Genomic DNA, 25,108 nt, shown 5'->3' with positions numbered 1-25,108 from the left:
GCAGATTTCTTAATCTTAATAAGAAAATTGAAAGTTCAACTCTGGATTTGTAAATCATTAAATTTGAACACTCCTGTATTCCTTTTAAAAAGTCATAGATAACAATGATAATTTTACTTATATATTATATAAGTTATTATTATATTATATATATTATATTATATAAATTATATAATTATAATTTATAATTGACAATTTCCTGTCAACTAAAATTATATTTGTTATTGGATGGAGTTCCGATAACATGAGATGTTGGCATAATAGTCAGTGCTGTTTAATAGAACTGCGATGTTTCCTTAAGCACATTCACATCATCTTGTGTTTCCCATCTATTCCATGTCTGGTGGGAGCTCACCTGACCACGTGTTTCCTTTCCACATTAGCCTGACACATTTTAATACATTTGTCAATATATTGCATGAAATTTAATTTAAAAGTATGTGAACTGGCTTCATGATATAGAAAATATCTCAAATGGAATGTTTATTTATTATTATTATTATCATCTGAGTTTACGTATAACTATTTTTTTTTTTTAAAAATAGTATGCATTGCATAAATGGGTTGGGTTCTGCATTAAGTGAAGTATTTATGAATATCTAGTGATATTTCTGTTTTATGATCATATAGTGTGTTATCTAAAAAAAATATCAAAAGTAAACAATGTAATCATTGCAAAATTAGTGCTGTGCCCCCCAACTCTGAATATAGAATTGCACTTTCATATGGTAGTATGTTAAACTACTCGGAATTATATTTTCTACAAAATCTTTTTAATTTAATAAAACATTGCTTCGAGAATGTATATTTGAATTATCAATCAGTTCTTTGAATTTGTGGTTATTTTATATATTGGTGCTGAATATTGCTTGTCATGTAATGGATAGTTTCCATTCTTATTTGCTCTCTAGTTCCATTTTCAAAAATAAATCAACCATCATACAGAAAACCACAGTTGTTCCTTTTATAAAATAAAATGAACATCTTTCAAATAATGAACTTTTAAAAATCATTTATGGATAAAAATTACAAAATCTTGTAATATAAAATTTCTCATTTCATTATCGAATATTCTCTAGATAAATCAACAGGTTTAGCAATGCAGATTTTATATTTTCTTCACAGTTTTTTAAGTTTTATTTCATTTTATTTTTTTATCTCAAGTTATTTAAAGCGATATAAGCCTTCTTCAGCTTTTAGAATTAGCTAGGATTCTTGAAAAATTTTCAAGAATCCTAGCTAATTCTTATTACCTATACTAGCTAATTCTATATTACCTATACTTATTTCAAAGAATTCTTGGATTTCTTTGAAATAAGTAAAAACTAGTCTTTTCTTCCTTGGGGTTAATAAACAGAAGGAATAGATGAAGTCATTGAAAATTCATAGAAAAATTTCCTTATTCATTAATAGGTTTGTAGGATATTTTATTGTATTTCTGCAGTATACAATTTTTAATTTTTGTATGTGTGTGCCTATGCAGTAGTGGTCTTTTGTGTGTGTGGGAGGATTTATTCACTTTGTCACTTTTTTTAAGTGAAGCTTTATAAATGTGCAGTATTCATAAATCTATAAACAAGATATACAGGATAACATGTAATTCATCCCCTGTCAGAGTAATTTATTAAACCACCAATAACACCACAACCAAAAAATTGGATGCACATTTATCTGTACCCATTTACTTATTTTTCCTTTGGTGTGCTAGTCACATGCAAATAGTTCATTCTGATTAATGCAGGTTGAAATATATTACCTATACTTCTTAGAATTTTAAGCATACTAGGCAGTTATAGAAATTCTCTTAATTATTGGTTATATATCCTGAAAACAAGAAATCTTATCCCTGCTACATGCCTAAAAGGTGACAAACTGGAAGTACAAAACAGTATGTTGCATCCAACTCCATAGGCAAGTACTAACCAATATAGTGTGTACAGAATCTGTTGCTAATGTGGTAAGGATGATACTGAACCAATTGGTTGTCGCATGTTTAAAACATCATATGATCTCTAATATAATTAGTTTCTCAGATTTTTTCTAGAAAAACACTTATATCATCATCATCATCATCTATATATCAGCTATACATTAGCATATTTTTATGCCCTCAAGAATGCCTAGAAAGAAGAAAAATTAATTTGAGAATAATACTTAAAGAAAGGGAAAGCTGTGGTGCTTAAGGATCAAGCTGTATAACTGGAAGGAGACCTCCACATAACCTTTAAACGAATGCAGAGAATCTGACCTAATGTCCAATCCTCACCTTCTCGTGGTGCACCCTATTAGGTATCTACCTGGATACTGAACAAAAGAGGATGGCCTGGCAGTTTGGGATTTAATCGACCAAATTGTATTCTTATCAACTTAAACCACAATATAAAATGATAGAATTTCATGTTGGATGGGGCATTGCCCAGTTCAACAAGGCTACCATTGTTTTCGCCAGGGAGAACTGCGAAAAGTCAGCTACTACTGGAACAAATTTGGAAACACAACATAACTCGACATCACCAGAGTTCAAGATGTACTATCAATAAGAAGGCTGAATGACAAAGAAATGAGGCTAGATGAGGAATTGGAAAAGTACGAGATTGGCATAATAGGATTGAGTGAAAGAAAAAAGACAAAAACTGGTGAAATCTTTCTGAGCAATAAATACAAAATGTTGTATTCATGCAATGACAATCAAGGAAAAGGAGTAGCCATAGTCTTCTTCTTTGATGCATCAATCCGAACATTGGTAATTATAGCAGCACGTCATAATATCCTGTCTTGTCATCCATGTAGCCATAGTATTCTACGCTAAATACAAGGCTAATCTTCTTGAATGGCAGGCAATATCAAGTAGAGTGATGTGGGCAAATATGAGAATGGGTAACTGGACAATGAGACTTATTTGTGCCTATAGTAAACCTCCCACAGAAGGTTCTACTAAGATAGAAGTGGAGGAGTTTCTTGAGGTTTTAGAGAAAGCAATTGACACATTGAAAAAAGGGAAAAGTTGGTGTTTTATTGGGGATTTAAATATCAGAGTAGGAAATGAGTGTCAGACATACAAAAATATTTTGGGAAACTTTGGAGAAAAGAGCAAAGCTAATAATAATGGCAAATATCTGTTGGATTTCTGCTCAGGACATGGACTGGTTATTACTAACATAATGTTTCAGCATAAAAATGTGCACAAATTCACATGGAGAGAAGAAGCAAGGAATAAGAAATCTCATTGACTATGTTATTGTTGATAGTGATGTTTTCTCCCTGGTGCAGGACACCAGAGTGTACAGAGGATTTGAAATTGGAAATGATCACCATTTAGTCTTGAGCAGGATAAAATTGAATTTCATATTGAAAAGAATAACATGTAAGAAAATTTTAAAGCGAATAAAAGTTGAGCAGCTTTCAGATGTGAACTGTAGACTAAAATACACAAATATTATTCAAGAAAAAATGACGGAGTTTGAGAACAGGAATTGAACCTTAGAGATTCAGTGGCAAACCCTGAAGAAAACAGTGACTGATTTAGCCAGAGAGGCATGTGGTGAAGTTGTTTGCAATGATAGAAAAATCAGAATTCCATGGTGGACACTGGAAGTTAAAGGGGAAAAGAAGAAAGTATAATGAAAGTTCCTGGCAAACAAGTAAGAGCACAAGCTAAATACAGAGACAAATGTAAGAAAGCTAAACAAAAGTCATGGGATGACTGGTAAGAACATAGAAAATAAATATCAGGAAAGTGGCAAGATATTCTGGTGGCTGTTGAAAAAGCTCAGAAATGGAGGAAAGAGTGCTGTACAAGAAATTAGAGATTATAAAGGTGACAAGAAACCTGGAGGAAAAAGATATCCTTGACGTATGGAGTAATTACTTTGAAAAATTGCTAAATGAAACAAGCAGTGATGACAGCACAGTGGTAAAAAACTCAACAGACATGCAATCAGGAATACATATCCATACTTGAAGTAGAAAAAAGCCATCAAAAGCCTGAAATGTGGAAAGGCAGGTGGAGTAGATTTTGACCAGAAATGCTCAAGTGTTAAAGTATAAAAGTCTTACAACGGCTGCAACTCATAGTTCAGAGAGCCTGGAAAGAGGAATGAATCCCAGATGATTGGTGTGAACCTCGCATACTACCCATATATATATATAAAGGAAAATAAAACTGAATGTGAGAATTGCAGAGGTATTTCTCTATTGAGTGTTCCTGGTAAGATTCATGCAAGTATACTTGAGAAAAGGTTGAGAAGGATTGTGGATGGGAAGCTTGGTGAAGAACAAGCAGGATTCAGGCCAAAAAGAGGCTGTCAGGATCAGATTTTCACTTAACAAGAAATAGTTGAGAAATAATGGGAATATAACAAAGACCTGTATTTAAGCTTTATAGATCTGGAAATGGCATATGACAAGGAGGTAAGAGAAAATATTCAAAACACTACAGTTGTGGTGTCAATGGGGCATTATACCAAGCAATACTTAGTCTTCATTTGAGTTCTAAGTCAGCAGTTAGAATTGGAGCAAGTACAGGAAGATGGTTTGATGCTAAATCTGATATCAGACAAAGATGTAGACTATCCCATATGTTACTAGTTATCTATATGGATCACATTATGAAGAAAAGTGCTATTAAACCTGATATCAAAATTGGAAATGTTAAGCTCAGCGCTTTTCTTTATGCTGATGATGATGTTATACTTCTAAATAAATCTGATACAAGTCTGCGAGATTTCCTGACTAAATTGAATAACTGTTGTAATAGATATGGTATGACGGTCAGCAATAACAAGAGAAAGACAATGAAAATCGACAGAAGCATTGAAAATATCAACTGCATTGTGAATTTAGAACCTATAGAACAAGTAAAATATTTCAGCTACTTAGGCAAGATTTTTAGTGAAGATGGTAAATTATATATGGAAACAGACAACAGAATCAACAAAGCTGTTAAGGGAGGAAGTCAACTGAATAAATTTATATGGTATAAGAGAGTCAAAACACTTTAAATTAGTTGTATATGAGGGTGGTCTGAAAAGTTCTCGGCCTAACAATGAAGAAACAAATTTATAATTTAAAATTATTTCTATTTTTCAACATAATCTCCTTTAAGTAAGACTAATTAATTCATTTATTCCAGCGATGCTCCACCTCCATTATCACGTCCCTGTAGTGGTTCTCAGTAATATCTGCAAAACACTCCTCTACACTTCTCACCTCTTGATTCGAAGAAAAACGCTAACCAACGAGGAAGACTTTTAGTTTTGGGGAAAGATAGAAGTCGGAGGGAGCCAAATCTGGAGAATAGGGTGGATGTTCCAACAATTCATAGTGCAGATCCCTTAATTTTCTCATTGCCAAAACACCTTTGTGGGCAGGTGCATTGTCCTAATGAAAGATGATTTTTTTTTCTTCTGCAAACCGGATGTTTTCTCACGCATTTTTGTTTAGTTTGGTTAAAAGTTGGTCATAATATTCCCTGTTTATTGTTTTACCCTTTTCAAGATAATTAATAAAGAAAATGCCTTTAGCATCCCAAAACACCGATGCAATGACATTTCCTGCTGATGGAACTGACATTGCCTTCTTTATGCTGAACAACCGGCTTCTGTCCACTGTTTTGACTGCTGTTTGGATTATTGTGTGTAATGGCGAATCCAAGTCTCATCCATAGTAATAAATCGATCACGTGGATCAAGTTCAAGGCTGGTATGGCCACGTTTAAACTTGGCAGCCCATTTCTTAATTGTCAAAAATGAAGGAGAAGAGTGCCCATAAACCTTTATGAACGTTGAATGAATTTCTTTTGGCATTAAACCTTCTTTTACAAAGAATTTTATAACTGCATGATACTTCATTTTATCCATTTCAAGGGATACAGACAACACTTTTGCTTCAGACATCTGTATAAAACAAATTACTTGATAGAATGACTTGCAATTTCACATGAATGCTTATGACAGATCTACCAACTTAAAAAAAAAAAAAAAAAACTTGCCGATAGCGTTGCCACATATGGTTGAGGCCGAGACCTTTTCAGACCACCCTTGTTCAACAGTGTTCAAGCCAATTTTCACTTACGGATCTGAGAGCTGTTTTAGAAATAAAACACTTGACCAATGACTATATGAGAGTCCTGAGAATGATTAGGGACGTGAAGAGATGGCATTAATGGTAAAATCATATTACAAAGGAGGATATTAGGAAAAAACTTGCCATTGTTAGCATCCAGGATCTCAGATAGTATGGTCACTTAATCAGAATGGGAGAGAGAACAGTAGCAAAACAAATGTTTTCTGCTAGGTGGTAGGAAAAAAGACCCATAGGTAGACCTAGATATAGGTGGATTGATACCTTAAAAAGTGCCGTAGAAGACAGAAATATAAGATCTGATAATGTTGGAGTCTTGATAGGTAACAGATTGATTTGGAGGAAAATTGTAGATAGGAAGTTTTGGTGGTGATGTAAGTTTTTCATGTAGTACTATCATATCCTGTACACCCCTTGAGGGTACATGTCAGGAATTTGATGATGATGATGATTTGATAGAAAAGGGAAATTTTTCACATTTCACAAATTTTTCATTGGAAGAGAAGTAGTTCACTTTGGACAGTTGCAAAAATTGTAGATATTCCTAATTTCCACAGTGTGTAAAAGAGTGTATATAACAGAGTGTAAAAACAAAGGAATACAAGTAAATGACTTTTATGTATAATAGCAGAAATGGATGCACAGTTTAAAATTAATTGGCTTGAGATGAAGTTATCATTGGCTGCCACATTTTCATTAATCAGATCATTTGATATCAACTGTAGATTACATCATTAAAGATGGAAATATGACATCAAAACACTCAAAGCAGTGTACCTTATTTAAAAGGTTAGGGGAGAATCGGAAAGAATTCTGCATATTTAAGTTTAGTTTAGTGATTACCTGAAACAATATAAAAATTGTACATACACAAAAGAAAATGAAGTGGAACTAATTAGACTTAGTTATAGTAGAAGGCTATCTAAAGGCACTAGAAGGAAGCACAAAGAGGTCTAAGAATTAGTTTACATACTTTCGAGAGTTTACATGACCAAAAGCCTCTTACCTAGTCTGAAGGTATCTTCCTATGATTTTAGGTTTTAAGGCATTTTTTAAGACATTTGTGACAGAACATTGTCCTGGAACTTCATAAAATAGTTCAGGATTTGTGAAGGGACAAATGATACATGCTTTTGAAATAGATGTGTTTGGAAATTGCAGGCTGATATAACACTTGAAATTGTTTATCTGACAATTTTGTTTTTGATGTTTTTGTGATGACAATCTCTAGTTATCACAGACACTTTTCACAGTGTTTATGATGACTAGAGGAGAAAGGGAACAAGAGAGATTTTCTTAGTCTGCAGTAAAGGTACTCTACATTGCCAACCTTTGCAGAAGATCAGCGATTATAAAGAAAAAGAAATGCTCAAAAACAATATGTAAGTACTCGAAAAACTATAGATATCCTTTCTTTCCTGCTTAGTGATTAGAATACATAATGAAACTTATGGATACAACTACCATGTTAGAGTAAAACTTGAGTTTAATATAAACCAAAATATACAGTAAACGTTTCGACCTTCACATTAATGTCATCTTCTGGAGTATTCATGTATATACAAAGAAACAAGCTGCACTACAATCTACATGGCATGCTAAAGTTACTGATCAACTGTTAAATCTATTTGCTTGACCTCTGGTGTTTAAAAAAAAAGGGGGGAGGACTCCTCACTACATCAAAGTTAGAGTCCTGTTATTATTATCATCTATTAGGTTACAAAGTTAAATTAAGTGGAGAGTAACATGTTCGTACAGAATATAATAGATAAATAAATAAACAAAAAATGAAATTACTTATATAAGTATACATATAAATTGCAACAACTGGTATGGATAGCGGCCAATAAAAGATGAAAAATTGCTTAGAGTCCTAAAGTCAGGGTTTATTGGAAACGAAGTGGGCTGAATGTGTGCCATCCAAATTCTTCGGATTTTTAAGTCCGCATTATTATTAAGATTAGGGTGGTTAATCAAAATTCATAGGCTTCTTTAAATTTCTGTTCATACCAAGTTTTTGTATGATGCAATGAACAAGTACTTTTCCAAACAATTCGATGTAGGGCTTTACGAGTGTGATCTGAGAGTCCTGCTTCACCAAAATTATATTTAATGTGTCGTTTTTTTTTTTTTGTTTTTTTTTAGGGATAGAGATTGTATGTCCAATTTCCCCAATAGGGAAACTGGACATACAAATAAATTTAAATATAATATTTTAAATATTATATTTCAAATGTTTACATCGCCAAAATGAAGCCTATTGACTCTTTATTTTAAATAATTTATGGGTGGACCTTTTGACAACTCGTATAGCAGAGTATATAAGTTCTTTTCGCTACACCCTTAATTTGGTCTAGCTACTCACTGATGAGATCTCAATAAAGATCGAAACCGGTCTGGGTAGTGACCTCCCACCATAATGTATAACATCATACATCTCCTAGAACAGTGATGGCGAACCTATGATACGCATGTCAGCACCGACACACTTGAGGGTTTCAGGTGACACACCTTGGATGTTGAAAAATATTGGTATTCTGATGAAAAAACTGCGATAAATCGTGTAAGATCGCTCTCAGTTAAGGCGAAGGTAGGTTTGTTCATTGAAAGAACTTTCTACCATCAGCAACAGAAAAGTCATTAAATGTAATGTAAGTTTGTAATTTCAGTTTATCAAATTAATTGTATAATATGAATTCATATTTTATATCAATGTCCTATTAAATAAATAGCCTAATATGATATGTATAAGTCACCATCTATGATTATGTAGTTATATTTATAATGCATGTATGCAAGTGGCACATCAACAACGTCAATATTTAAAAAAAAAAGTTTGACACACCTGGGTAAAAAGGTTCACCGTCACTGTCCTAGGAGATGGGTTTTACATTATGGAAAATACTAAGAATAGCGATCAGAACTTTCTTTACCTTTGCTACGAGTTGCCCTATTTTGTACTACTTACTTTGGACTATGTGCTTTAGCTTACGCTAGTAGTGGGCAATACTTTTATAATTACTATATTCGGCATGAAACTCTTTGATTCCGATCTTTGAGTTTCTTATTCAGTTGTGAAAGAATGTGGGATTTAATATCCCCTTAATTTAAATAATTTTAAATATAATAATTTTGGTGAAGCAGGCCTTTCAGATCACGTTCTTAACACTCGACATCGAATTGATTGGAAGAGTACTTGTTCTTCGTATACAGTAGTGCCTCATACTTCGAACGTCCCAGAGTTCAAACGCTTGAGAACGCAAGAAATTTGATTCGTAGTTTGAACTATAGTCCTGGAACTCAGTCATATAGCATTAGACAGTTTCGGCATGTCATTGGGTATGCTTCTCTCTCACTAATTTCCCTCACTCACTTCCCCATACCTGTGCAGTGTGTATGTGTTATCAATCTGCTGTGTGTTGTCCCTTACTTTACACAGCCTAGTCATTGCGCGATACGTTTGTGTAGAGAATTTGTAACTGTGTTTGGCATTTTTTTTATTGCCCATGCCATCCAAGAATGTAGAAAGAACAAAACATAAAAGAAAAGTTGTAGTATCGACAATTGAGATGAAAAAAAGAAATTATCATGAAACACGAAAGCAGTACACGTTTGACGGATCTGGTTATGATGTTTAAAATGTCAAAGTCAACGATAATTGGCATTCTTAAGAATAAGGAAGCAATAAAAGCATCAAATGTGGCTAAAGGTGTGACAACATTGATCTCCAGGAAATTACATGTTATTGAAGAGATGGAAAAACTCCTTTTAGTGTGTATAAACAAGAAGTGATTACTTGGTGACGTTATTACTGAGATAATTATTTGTGAGAAAGCCAAGCATCTGCATAGTGAACTTAAGAAATGCACACCTGAGACCAGTACTGAAAATGGGGAGTTTAAAGAAAGTAGAGGCTGGTTCGATAAATTCAAAAAAACGAACCGAGATCCATAGTGTTGTCATGCATGGAGAGACTGTGAGTGCCGATGTAGAAGAAGCGGAGTACGTGGATAGCGACGGATTTGTATCTCAATAGATTTTTAATTGCGATGAAACAGGTCTTTTATTTTGGAAAAAATGCCCAAAAGGACCTATATCAGAAAAAGAAAAGACGGCACCGGAATATAAACCTATGAAAGATAGAATTACTTTGCTGTTTTGTGGTTGCTAGTGGAGACTGTAAAATAAAGCCTTTGCTCCTTTACCATTCTGAAAATCCATGCATTTTTAAAAAGAACAATGTCATAAAGAGCAAATTTGGTGTTCTGTGGAGGGCCAACACGAAAGCATGGAGTTAGGTTAGGTTATCAGGGAGTTTTTTCACACTGAGTAGATTTATCAAGAATTTGCTCCCACTGTAAAAGTAAAGTTCATCACTGCTTCAGTCAGTGAAGTAGTAAGCTGTGAAGAAGAGTCTGTTGTAAATGAAATTGTGTTTTGGGGTAAAGCTATGGGATTAGAGGTGAGTGATGAGGATTTAGAGGAGTTAATAGATGATCATAAAACCAAACTCAGCACAGAAGAACTTCAACATCTTCACGATTAACAACAAAAAGAAGTTGAAAAAGAAATTTTTATTGAAGAGAAGGATGCCAAAGGATGCATTTCCAATGCGGACCTTCAAGAATTATTCTCTGTGTGGGTTAGAACACAAGCTATTTGAGAAAAATGCACCCTAATAATCCAGTAGTGACCAGAAATATCAACTTATTCGATGACAACGTGATGGGTTATTTTAAAAATATCAAAGAAAATCGTCAGTGCCAAACAACATTAGATAGTTTCTTCTCTGCAGAAAAAAGAGAATGTGAATCAGCATCCTCAACTCCAGCTGAGAAGCAGAAAGAAGATGCTTACAACAGGAGCATTATTTTCGTCTTTGTGATTTTTATATTAAAAAATATTCTTCAGTTATTTTTATGTAGTAATAGTTAAAATTAATAAAATAGAGGATTATTTTTTCTAAGTTATTAACATTAAAAAACCTAAAATAGATAAAATTAAAAAAAAATATTGACATTTTTTGGATATGGGAAAGGATTATTTCTTATGTAAAATCTTGATTCGGTCTCTTTGAACGATTCATAGTTAGAACGGGTTTCTGGAACAAATTAAATACGAACTATGAGGCACCACTGTATTTATGAGTAATTTTATTTTTTGTTTATTGTTTTATCTATTATTTTCTGCGTGAACATTTACTCTCCACTTAATTTAACTTTGTAACCGGACAGATGATAACAATAATAACAGTACTCTAGCTTTGATTTAGTGAGGGTTTTTTTCCCTTTTTTTTTATGCTCTGTAGATTGTAGTAATGATTGTTTCTTTGTATATACACATATTCTCCAGAAGATGACCTTAATGTGAAGGTCGAAATGTCGAGTCTATATTTTGGTTTATATTAAACTAAAGTTTTACTCTAACATGGTAGTTGTATCCATAAGTTTCATAATATAAACTAGACATATCATTATAGTGCCAACTATAGAACGTTCCTAAATAACAACAAGTGATATCACCCACACACTATGAATGTATTGTACGCACTCTGTTCTTTGTTTAATATAATTGGAATCGGTTGATTATAGTTTGTAACAGTTTTTTACTTTTTAGTGCCTGACATCAGTTATGTACCCTGAAGATGCCAACAGACTTAGTTGGTGAAACTAGTTGGTATAACTTAGTTGTTTATTATATGCACTTGATCAGTATAATCCCAATAAAAGTCTTTCCAGAGCTTTTTGGTCAAGAAAAATAAACATTTTTTAACATATCATTTATTTCTTTTCAGAAGCAGAGTAATAAGTAACATTTCAGTTCTTCAATGGTTATAAATTTTAAAGCTGCCTAATTACATTATGTTTTTATTAAACTAAAGTTTTACTCTAACATGGTAATTGTATCCAAAAGTTTTATAATGTAAACTAGAGATATCATTTATTTCTTTTCAGAAGCAGAGTAATAAGTAACATTTTAGTTCTTCAATGGTTATAAATTTTAAAGCTGCCTAATTACATGATGTAATTAATGTTTTTAGTATGTTATTTTGAAAACTATATTATGCAACATCTGACAAAACCTTTTGTTTTAGAAATTACTAGACTTTGATTATGGTGATGAGGAAGAGGAGGAAGAAGAAAAGCAGGAAGATGGACAGACAAATACAGAACCTAATGCATTAGCCCTGAGGTATTTTATTTTAATTTTCAGTTATATTTCTTATTTGATGACATCTGATAAGATATATTTTCTATATATACGGATTTGATAGTTTTCATGACTTTAAACTTGGTTTTCTTTTCTATGAGAAGAATAACATCTAGAAAATTGCAGGCAGTAAGTCTAGAAGAAGGTGGATTGGTTCCAAGATGATCACAAGTATTCACAAATTATACGTATTTTCCAAGAAAAATGTATTAGTTGCATTTTGAAATCCGTGGACTTTTCATTGATTGTCCTGATTTTTTGTATAGAACGTATGAATTCCATAGAGCTACCTCAAAAAGATTATAAAATTATATTCCGTAAGATTTAATATTATAATTTCTTGTTATGAGGGAGCTAGAAAGTTCTAATAAACACCTAGAACAAACATGATATTAAAACAACTGATATAACCATCTGACTGATGGTTATTTCAGTTGCTTTAATATGATTTTGGTTCTAAGTGTTTATCAGAACTTACGAGACTTCCTCTCCATATTACAGTGGTGTTCAACCTTTTTTACGACGCGAGCTACTTTTCTATAATAAGTTATTCGGTGATCTACTCTTATATATATCATTTCTTTTAGGCTTGCATGGTGATCCGAATGCTTTTTTGGAAATTATGGAGACAACTACCGTGTTTGAATAAAAACTTTAGTTTACTATTACTAAAATTTTACAATTCGACGTTTTGACCTTTATGTCAAGGTCATCTTCTGGAGCGTACAAATATACACAAGAAACAAGCTATACTACAATCATACTGGTTCGTTAAAGACACTGACTAACCGCTACCACAATTGTTGGCCTGACCTCTGGTGGAAAAAAAAAAAATATATATATATATATATATATATATACATCAACGCTAGAGTCCTATTATTTGTGTTGTCTACTATATACATATATTAACATCATTCCAGCCAGTTGGAGTGGAATGGTTTCTAATACTAGCAGATTGGCTAGAGTCCTGACTTATGTTGAATCTTTCATATTAGGTTGGCTGAATGTGTGCCATCCAGATCCTTGGAATTTTCATACCATCTTTATTGTTGATATTTGGGTGGTTTATCAGGATTTCGCAGGATTCTTTAAATTTTCTTTCGTACCATGTTTTTGTGCGGTGTAAGGAGCAGGTGCTTTTCCAGTTGATTTGGTGTAAGGTGTTAAGTGCATGGTCTGAGAGGCCTGCTTCACCATAATGGTTATATTTAATGTGTCTAATGTGTTCTTTCTTGCGTATAGGGATTGCCCGTCCTGTTTCACCAATGTACGGTAAGTTACAGGTGCAGCGGATGCAATAGACTCCAGGATATGCTAATGGGAAGAGAGGATCCTTAGAGGAGCTGAATATGGTTTTAAGTTTAGTGGGTGGTTTAAAGGTGGCATTGAGGTTATAATGTTGTAGGATTCTGTTGATTTTTTCCGATAACCCTTTAATGTATGGGATGGCTATGGTTTTACTGTAATCTAGATTCGTTTTTGTTGTGGTTTTATAGAGTATTTTTGTTATAGCTATTGTTTATGAATGTGTCACTAATGATTTTTAGTTCTTGTTTCAGGGCTTGCTGGTTAGAGCAAATAGTTGTGGCTCTGTTTTTAAGGGTGTTTATGACTCCATATTTTTGTGCTGGGTGGTTATATGAATTCGCATATATGTATTGGCCCGTGTGTGTCGGTTTTCGGTAGACCGTGAAGGATAGACTGCCTGAAGGAAGACGTGTAACTAGTGTGTCTAGGAACGGGAGCGAATTTTGGTTTTCGATTTCGATGGTAAATTGTATGCGTTCGTGTTGTTTGTTTAGGTGGCTGAGGAATGTGTTTAGTGTTTGTCGCCCGTGTGGCCAGATCGCGAACACGTCGTCAACGTATCTGAGCCAGATTGTCGGTCGAAGCGTGGCGGAATCAAGAACCCTTTGCTCAAAGGTTTCCATGTAGAAGTTCGCGATTGGGGGGGGGGGGATAATGGTGAGCCCATGGCTGTACCTTCCTTTTGTAGGTAGAATTTGTTTTGCCACACGAAGTAACCGGACTTTAGTACATGGCAAAGAGGGCCGTAATGTCGGGCAGAAATTTGTTCTGTAGTAGGAGAATTGTGTCATTGATGGGGACATTAGTGAAAAGGGCAGAAACGTCAAAACTGACTAATAAGTTGTCTTTGTCGAGTGTTATGTTTTTGATTATGTTTATAAAGTGTTGTGTGTTTTTTATGTAGGAGGGGGAATGACCTACCAACTCCTTGAGTGTTGCTGCTAATTTCTTGGCTAGGTGGTAATTGGGACTGTCTATTCCTTCCACTGTTGGTCGAAGGGGCACATTTTGTTTGTGTATTTTCGGAACCCCATATATTCTGGGGGGGGGGGGTGCGTAGTGGGGTTTGAGTTTTTTAACTGTGTCTGGTGGCCAAGAAGTGACGGAGTTTAGTAGTTTTTCTGTTTTGTCCTTTATCCTCTTTGTTGGGTTATAATTTACCATTTTATATGTGTTGTTATCGGCTACTAGTTGGTTCATTTGCAGTATGTATGTTGACCTGTCAAGGACAACAATAGCACCCTTTATCAGCTTTCGTTAATATTATGTTTTGTTTGGCTTTTAATGATTTAATTGCTGCTAATTCTGTTTTAGTCAGGTTGTTCTGTACGGTTTTCTTGGTATTTAGGACATTACTGGTTTCTAGTCGTATTTTCTCTGCTATGTTGTTAGGTAGGGATCTGATGCCTCTTTCAAGGCATCAGTTCTCTCAAGTACTCTTATATATAAGTTATTTGGCGATCTACTCTCTTATATAGATCACGTTCTCCCAACCTGATATCTGATTACGCACAAATAAACAACTAAAAAAAAATACACAACTAAAAACTTTGTGTATATAAAAATTTATTTATCACTTTTAATTATTTTAATACAACGAATATTTAAATACAACGGAAAAAAAAAATATTGGAATACAATATTTATTTCTCTATTTTGGAAAACCAAAGTTAGAAAAAACAACAGATTGATTACAAATTCACAAGTTACAGGAAATGCTGGTTTCCTGTAACTTTAAAAAAAAAAAAAAAAGTTAATGTGAAATTTGGCATTGTTTGGACCTCGCGATATTTTCATAGTCAAATTGATATGAAGAAGTGGCCAATCGCAGACAATCATCCAAATGATCATTTGTAATTTAGTTTCTTCATTGATTTTTTATGACGGTCATATTTGAAAAAGCGGATTCTGACAAGTATGTCGACCCAAAATACGACAGAATTTTTCATGCAATATCAGTTAATATTGGGAATTTTTCATGTGCATACTTCCAAATGACTTCATTGTTTATTGATTTTAAATGTAAACTATTCTGAATGTTTATTATTTCAAGTTCTACTTCAGCTTGGTTTATATCAAACAGCCCACTAATTTTATTTGAAATTTCTGTGATGTTCAAGTTTTCTTGAAATGGATTATTGATAAAAGATACAATCATTTCGGTTTTATTAAAATCTTTAAATCTTGAATTTATTTCTTCCTCAACTAATTCTATTTCATGAATAAATTCTTTTAAATCATAGCGAAGCAATTCTTGATTTTGTTCAAAAAAATTTAATAAATATGTGAGATGTCTAAATTCACAGTAATTTCTATTTTTCTTTAATAAAAGTAAGTATTGTTGGAAAGTTTTTATTGAACTTAACATGTCAATTAAATTTTTATCTCTACCTTGTAACTCTAAATTTAAATTGCTTATTTTCGTACAGAAATCTACTAAAAATGATTAGTGTAACAACAATCTTTTATCACTCAGTTGTGGATAAATATCTCCTTTTTCATTGAGAAAATTTTTTATATCGTTAATTAATACAAGAAATCTTTCTAAAAATTGACTTCTGCTGAGCCAGCGAACATTATTGTACAATAGAAGTTCCCTATCATCATTTGCCTGTAATTTAAATAGCTGTCATTGCAGGGTTTTTCTTCAAACAGAATTTACAATTTTAAATGTAATATCCAAAACATCTTCTGTGTTTAATCTTTCACTACACAGTACTTGTTGGTGAATAATACAGTGGTACGTTAAAAAATCTGGATATTTGTCATCGTTTTTACATAATGAAATGAAGCCTGATTTATTACCTATCATTACAGGAGCACCATCAGTAGTAATAGACACAAGTTTAAAAAGCGGAAGTTTGTGTTGTTTCACAAATTCATCAAATGCCGAAAAAATGTCTTCTCCCCTAGTCCTTCCCAATAATGGTATAATTTTCAAAAGTTCTTCTTTACTTGAATAATCTTGAAATATCATTAACTGCACAATATCAGTGAAGTCGTTTACTTCATCAAATTGTAATGAAAACGCAACACACTGGTGTATGCCTGACATTAACCTGGCCTGGAAACTTTTCTCCGGCAATTGGAACTCTTCCTTTCGGCAATTTGAAACCTTGTCTGCAGTCTAGAAGTAGTCTCTCTCTAGTAACGTCTCGAACTGAGAGGCTTCTCTCAAGCAACATGGATCCGGACAGCCTCCTCTCTGACAGCAATTCTGGAACCGGGACCCCTTCTGCTTGCTTTGGGGGGTGCCAAACTTCTGCATGAAGTTTGGCAACCCCCCAAAGAATCAGTATGAGTCTTTCATCTTAAGTTTCAAGTTTGGCACGCCTTTTGTTCTCCTTCGCTTTCTTTTGATTGTAAGTTGCCTGCCATCAGAAAGTTGTTTGAACTCTTTCTGACTGACTTCGGAGATGTTTACACTTAGAGCCTGCAAGCCTTTCTCATACATACAAGTTTCAATAACAATCTTTCTATTGCCGCCATGTACAGCTTCGGCAACAAAAACATTGCCTTTGTTTTTAACACTCTCTTAACACACTCTGTTTTTAACATATTCTTATTAAAGCAGTATATACAGTTAGCTTCAACTATACCAAGACAAACAAAGTTTATTTTTTTACAATATTCACATGGGACTTAACCTAAGTAAAAAAATCAATGTAATGTGCTTTGGAATATTTAATATTTAAACTCCAATCGAGTTTTTACACTTTGTTTATAATCATATTCACTCGGCTCGCTGTTTGACTTCCACTGATCCAAATTAATTAATTTACCCTGACTTATAAGAAAATTACTGATATGACAATTTTAATGAAAAATAAATAAACAATAGCAATACACTTAATACAAAATAATGATAAATAAAATATTATGTTTTCAGTTTTAATTAAATTTGTAAGTAAGGAAGAATACACAAGAGATCGACCAAAAATCGCTCCATGATCGACGGGTGGAACACCCCTGCCATATTATAATCAACTTTAATGTGAGGGATGATGAGTGTTTTGGTATTCTGTTAATATTTCTTCATGTGTTCATGTTTATCTTTTACATTGATTTTTCTGATTCATTTCAAATCACAAGGAAAAGGACGGTAACTACCAAGTCTCTCCACACAACAAAAGTCAAATACTAAATAGCTTTATAGCCATGTCCCATCCATTCTACATGCCACTCAAAAAGAAAAAAATTTATACAAGCATACCTTGAGAAAAGGCTAACTGAAATTATGGATGAGAAACTTGGAGAAAAAAAGTTGGACTCAGTCTAAATAAGAGTTGTAATGATCAGACCTCAAAAACAAAGAATTTAAAAATTGTGGAAATGATGCTTTTTAATACTCTGTTGTGAATTGTAATAAATTCACTTTTCTTATTCTCCACTAACAGAATGGTCTAAACATTTATGCTTACAAAGTCATTAGGTATGATTTAAAGCTCTTTTTAAACTTCTGGTTTGTTATGTAAGATATCTAATTACAAAAAATTGCTAAACTTAGGATGTCTTTGTAATGGCAACCAGAAACCCTAAATGCACAGAACTGACAATTTTCAGATTTCATAAACTGCACTAATATTAAGAAATTGTCATCTTTTACTTTAATAGGACTGAAACTGTATCATAAAGCTGTCATACCTCAGAGTTTATTTTAGATGGTGTTTGTCCTACCCATACGAGATCTCTGTTAAGTTAAACCAGCAGTTTGATGTGAGTACACCTACGTGCAGACTGCCATGAAGCAGCACAACTGGCATCGATAGCTCTGAATGTCCAGTGAGTTGTTGATATTCAAATGGAATATTTTTTAGAGAAGAGGAAGTTAAGAAGAAAGTAAAGCAATGGAACACAGAGACAAACGGATTTCTCTGAAAGTTTTTTTCAACAGTCTGAAAAGAAAGCTCTGATCTTGACTTTGTGCCGAAGATAAGGGAAGAAGAACTAAGGTCTTTATTTTTGTGTGTGAAACAAAAAAAAAAAAAAGACAAAACTGTCTTTTGGAAGTATTGAAGGTGACTAGGTTGTTGTTGTCACCTCATTGGAGGATGATGTGGAGAGTAATGTTTAAGTTAATTATTATAAATCTTCTAGAATGATGTTTGACCGCTACACGATTTGTTGTATGAGTACTGAGTACTGTCATCGACAAAACTCTGAATAGGATTTGAGATCAATTAGAACAAGTTGCTTATATATAGAAGAAGGGTGGGGTGAAGTAACAGAGCACTGTGGAACACCTGTATTAATAGGAAAAAATAAACAACCTATCACCATTACACATAGTATACAGCCTGAGAGAAAACTAGCAATCTAATTAAAAGGAGGAAGACACAGAAGACAATTTGTTGAACAGGCTTTAATGTCAAACCCTATCAAATAAATGCATTAAGTACAACAGCTCTTTTCCAGAAGTTAAGTACAACTTATAGAAATAAACTTTAGCTAGAAGCATTAGCTCTCTTGCAGGATAATAAAAGCTTCTTTTTGTGAATTCTTGCAGAAAGTAAAAATTGACTCCTTATTCTGAAGTGTGCAACACACACACACACACACAACACACAGCCCTACCAAAAGCACTTGGACACCACTTGTATCATTTGCATTCTCATAGAACTCTACCATCACACTCGAGGAAGATGGTTAGCAGCACCACCCAGTACCTAGAGGCAATGAGTCTCATGTCCACATGTGAGCCCCACACTTACAGAACATTGCACATGCTATGACTCCACCACCACCTTCACTGTGAGCATGAGACAGTCTTGGTCTCTTGTGAGGGCACCTCCAGATCCACACACATCCATCTGATTGGTGGAGAATAAAGCAATGCTCATCACTCCACATTGCTTTCACCCACTGGTTACTGGTCCAGTGCTAATGCTCTTGACACCAGCACAGATGCTGCAGAGCCATTCACCTCTGAGATGAACGGCTTCCTCTTCGCAGCCTGCCCAAAAATCCCCACCTCATGAAGAGCACGCTGGACCGTTTGTATTGATGGGCAACACTGGGAGGTGGAAGGAGAACCCACTAGGTCCAAAGATGTGTAGGATCACTCTTCAGACCATCACACCTGCTGTATCAGTGAACCTAGTGTGTTCTTCTTCCATCTCCCAGTGTCGGCCATCAATACAAACAGTCCAGTGTGAAAAGACACGGGGTCTTCCTCATCATGGTGCAGCCATCGTGGCACCTTGCTTTTCATATTTTTGTACAATTTTATATACAGTGTATCCTGGATGCACAGCCAGAACACTGATCTCACATCTGGACTTACCACTCATACAACACTCAGTGATCATTCCTCATTCAAAGTCACTTAACTGACATGTCTTGGGCAAGCTGGCCATCAGTGTTATGCAAAACTGCTGCCTTGGATGTCTCTTACCTTCCTGTTTTAGTACATCCCATGCAGTGATTTATGGGAGGCCAGTACATCATATCTAGAGGTTGTCCAGATACTTTTGGCAGGGCAGTGTGTGTGTTTTAGGATTCGATGACTGGGAAACCGAGATAAGAAATAAAACAAATTTTAATGGCACAATTAGTTTTGTCTTTAACAGACTTCTTCAGGTGCAAAAAAAAATAAAAGAAACAACCAGTAAGAACCGTGTAGGAAATAACTCTAAACAGTACAAAAAAGGTTAGCATATGCATTTCAACTTTAATGCGTTAACATTTGTGTATTTAAAAACATTCTCTCTCTCTGACTTTATTGTTGGGCGTATGCGTGCGCTCACAATTTCATGTACGCCAATATTGTATAGTAGTGCAGTGACAGTCAGACAGGTTATAACTTAGGTTGTTATTGAGATATATAGGATTGAGAATGATTTCTTTAGATTCTGCTATTCTTCTCTCTTTAGAGCAGTGGTGGCCGGTGAAAATTTTAAGTGGGGGGGTGCTGCATATACAAAATAAAAATTAAAAAAAATTCCTTTTTCCCTAATCAGTAACCAATTTATTAATAAATAAATTTACATGTTAAAAAATTGCTTTATTAAATATATTTCACCCTCACCCCGAACAAACACCAATAATAAAAGTTTCGTATCTCACAGAAATGACGAGCGCAAGCATGTGATACTCTGCCCAAAGAGCAGTGTCAAGCATAAATGAATATAGGCGAGTCTGCCTCAATTGGTGCAATCATTCTCACACTGCGTTAGATCACAATGTATTTGTTTCGTGTAACGATAATTGAAAAAATATAATTCTTTTCATATTTTCAACAGTGACACTCGTCATAATTCAGCCTTGTATCTATAATAAATAAATAAATATATGTTATTTTAACAAAATAAAATAATATTTGCAAAAAATAGTTCACCCTTTCATATCGCACAGAAATAACGAGCGCAAGCATACTATAAACTGCCCGACGAGCAGTGTCAGATTCACTAGTTACGTGCAGTGAGAAGCATAAATGAATATTGGCGAGTCTGGCTGCAATTGGTGCAATAATTCTCACACTGCGTTAGATCGCAGTGAATTTGTTTCGTGTAACGATAATTGAAAAAAATATACCTTATTTGGCAGTGTATAAGATGCCCTTTTTTTCTTTGAAAATAGGTCTGAAAAACAGGTACGTCTTATATGCCGATATGCAGTTTTTTATTACTTTCATTTCTGGAAATTTTCTCTGTTCCAAGTTATGCTATTTCTTTTTTGCTTCCTTGCGGTGTGTGAGAGCATTCTAGTTACATTAGTTATGTATTCAAGTTATGTATTGCAGTTACTGGAATACATTCTAGTATTCCAATTATGGATAGATAACATTTGGTCTAGAAGTGTGGCATTAGTAATGCACTAAATGGTAGAGGACAATTTGTTGTGTGAGGACTCGGATTCTGATTTAGAAGAGGTTTCAATTGTATCTTATTTAGCTCAGGAGATGAATTTCTGGGTTTTGACGAAGAAGATTAAAAGGTGGGTACTGTTTCCTAGTTAGATAAGGTATTTGTTGAAAGTAGACCTACTTATTACTTTATATTTGAAATACTGTATATTCATTATAATATTCCGTTTTAATAAAGTTTTTTTCCTAAAAAATGCGTACAAAAAAGAGGGTGTGTCTTTTACGCCGGCAAATACGGTAATTTTTTTCATATTTTCAACAGTGACACTCGTCATAATTCAGCCTTGTATCTCATCATCATGCGTATCAAGGATTTAGGCCTAGCATGGCCCGTTCCGGCCTTAGAAGTCATCGTTGAATCGTTTAAGAGGACGTCCTGATTTTCTTTTTTCCTAATGGCTTGTTTTGGTAATCTTTCTGTTTTCATTCTCGATTTATGTTTATATTTTTTAATTTTTTCTATTACCGATTCCTGGTTTAATTCTTTCATAATATCTTCGTTTCTTTTGTGATCAAATAGAGTATACTTTGCAGTTTTTCTCATAAACTTCATTTCTGCTGTTGTTAATCTTTGTTTGTCTTTTTGTTTTATTGTCCAGATTTCACTTCCATACATTAAGACTGGTAGGGCTAATGTATAGTATACTTTTAGTCTGGTTTGTTTTTGAACTAGTTTTGGTTGTAATTAACTCTATATTTAAACTAGGTTTAAATATAGAGTTAATTACAAATGTTATTTTTAAATATTTTGCAATTTTTACGTTTATATCTTTTTCATTTTCATATGTGATCATACATCCTAGGTAGTTAAATGAATTCACCTGTTCTAAGATCTTGTTATCTAATACTATTTTAGTTCCTGCTGGATCTTGTCTTTTAAAGGCCATAGTTGTTGACTTTTATGTTGATATTATCATACCATAATCTTTGGCTATCTCATTTAGATCTAAAATAGCTTTCTGTAAGTTATCTTCAGAATTTGTAATTATTATTTGGTCGTCGGCAAAAAGGAGAATGTTTAAGTTTACTGTAGAAGAAAGTTTAATTCCTTGATGTAAATTTTTATTACATTTTATTATTATTTCATTTAAGTAGATATTAAAAAGAGTTGCTGAGAGGGGGACATCCCTGTTGGACCCCTTGGTTTATCTCTCTTGTATATGATAGCTCGTGATTTAATTTTATTTGTATTTGATTATTTTCATATATACTTGTGATAGCTTTTAGGATATTGTTTGGCATTTGTCTTTCTTTTAATATGTTAAATAATATGTTTCTTTTCACTTTGTCAAATGTGAAAAGAAACATTTGTTCACTTTTCAAAGTCAATAAATGCAATATGTGTTTCTAAATTGTATTCTGTTCTTTTCCGTATTTTGATACACCTACACTTCCAAAATCTGTGGAAACAGGGTATCTCAGTTCTCCTGTTAGAGTGTACATTCCTAATCTGCTAAGATGCTTTAAATGTCATTAATTTTAGGCAAAAGGCTGTCTATACATGATCGTCCTTTTCTAAATCCATTCTGTACTACTGCTAAAAGTTTTTGGAGTATTTTTACCATTCTATTGGGGGAATACCAGTTGAATAAATTTTATTTAAAAATAATAAGAGTCTTTCTTTGAATCTTGTTCTTGCATATTTATATAGTTCTGAACCTAGCTTATCTTCTCCAGGTGATTTTCTGTTTCTCGTTTCTTTCAGGCTGATTTCTAATTCTTCTTTAGTTATTTCCTTTTCATTTTCGTTAATTGCTTGCCAGTTGTCTTTTTTAAAATATTTGTCTGTCCACAATTCTGTGTAGTAATTTAGAAATTCTTCTAATTTCAATTCAGTGTTTAATTTTATGTTTTCTTTGGTATCTGCATTTAAGTGTTTCAAAATTTTATATGCATTGGGTCTTATTTTATATAAATCATGTTCTAAATTAGAAACAAATTTGTTCCATGATTCTGTCTTTTTCTGACTTCTCTTTTAGCTGTGGCTCTTATTCTTTTATATTCTATTTCATCTTCTAATCTTTTACTGTTTGACCATTTGAGACAGGCTTCTTTTTTCTTTTTGATTATTTCTTTGATTGTATCATCCCAGATCTTCAGTTTTTTTCTTTTATTGAATTTTTTGGTCTTTCCTAAGCTTTCATTTGCTGCTGCTGCATTTAGTATTGTTTTTATATTAAGCCATTCTATTTCTATTTCTTCATTTTGTTTTATTTTATCTAGATATTGGTTAATTCTTTGTTCATATAGCCATTGTACATTTGTGTCATTCAACAGTCTAGTTTTATAAACAGATGTTTCACTTTTTCTTTCTGTTCTTGTTACTTGTAGCCATTTAGTTGGTAATCTTAATTTTACTTTAACAAGGAAGTGGTCACTGCTTATTTCATATCCTCTGTGAACTCTAACATCTAGTGAAAATTTTGATGTCTTTTCATTTAATATAAAGTAATCTAATATTGATTTCCATCCTCTTGCTGCCCAAGTATATTTATGTATGTCTTTATGTTTATAGAAGGAATTCATTATTTTTAGGTTATTATAAATTACAAAGTCGATCAATTTTTTCCCATTCCTGTTTAGAGTATGTTCTCCATGTATTCCTATATTATTATTCATTTCTGTGTTTCCAATTCTTGCATTTAAGTCTTCTGCTAAAATTACGTAATAATTTTTATTTAATTTATTATATATGTTTTGTAGGTGATTACAAAAATCAATATTATCCTGTTCTCTTCCTTCTTCTGGGGCATATAAACCAATTATTGTTAATAATAATAAAATTAGTTTAATCCTTTATTCCAGTGAGAGTAAACAAAGTTTGCGCCTAAAAATATCTTCAGGACTGAATATAGTGTTGTACTATCTTACCTGGATAAGTAGTACAACACCAGGCAACTCCTAGCAAAGGTGGAGCAAGCTAACAACACTCCTATTCCCAGTATCTCCCATAATGCAAAACACATCTCCTTGTGGATATGTATACTGTTATGCATTAAGGGATTGGCCACTACCCAGACTAGTTTCGACCTTTATTGAGGTCTCTTCAGTGGGAGCAAGGCCCAGAGTTGGAGATTCCAGGCAGAAGCAGTAGCAAGGTCATCTTTACCAATAGGAGTTGCCAAAAGGTTTGCCACCTTTTTTTAAATTACTCTGGATTTAGAGAAAGATGTTGAAAGTTTATTTATCACTAGGTTAGACTATAATAAATTTTGTTTAATCCTTGTATCTATAATAAATAAATAATTATATTACTGAATATATGAAGAGCCAAAGGCTTCAATTCAGCGACGTAAATTTATTTAAATTAAGGTAGGGTATGTAAGTTCTGTTCTTTACAAACTTGGTATTATCTAGGTCTACCTACTCACTGATGAGACCTCAATAAGGGTCAAAACCTGTCTGAGTAGTGACCCTCTCTCATAATGTAGAACAGTAATACAGTTCCTAGGATTCGTATTATGGGAAAATACCAAGAACAGTGAACGGAGCTTGCTCCATCCTTACTATGATTGCCCTGGTGTTGCACTATCCAGGTATTTTCTTACGCTTGGACTCACTGAACTTTATATAGTTTCTATATTCAGCATGAAACTCTGAGTTTCTTATTCGGCTATGAAACAATATCGGATGTAATATCCC

General features: G+C 33.5%; 1 protein-coding gene across 1 annotated transcript in view; it reads left to right on the top strand.

Annotated features, from left to right (window-relative positions):
- Positions 1-25,108, top strand: part of Isha (Insulator su(Hw) mRNA adaptor) — a 314,370-nt gene that overhangs the window by 129,168 nt on the left and 160,094 nt on the right. The window contains exon 7 of the mRNA XM_090409621.1: positions 12,176-12,273. Coding sequence (XP_090265747.1) covers positions 12,176-12,273 — 98 coding nt within the window. The remainder of the gene's footprint in view (positions 1-12,175; positions 12,274-25,108) is intronic.

This window comes from Typopeltis vanoorti, chromosome 19 (genome assembly GCF_054136105.1).
Source record: "Typopeltis vanoorti isolate ZY-2024b chromosome 19, IOZ_Tvanoo_1.0, whole genome shotgun sequence".
In the NCBI taxonomy this organism is placed as follows: domain Eukaryota; kingdom Metazoa; phylum Arthropoda; class Arachnida; order Uropygi; family Thelyphonidae; genus Typopeltis; species Typopeltis vanoorti.
This window is presented reverse-complemented; position numbering and strand designations above follow the sequence as displayed.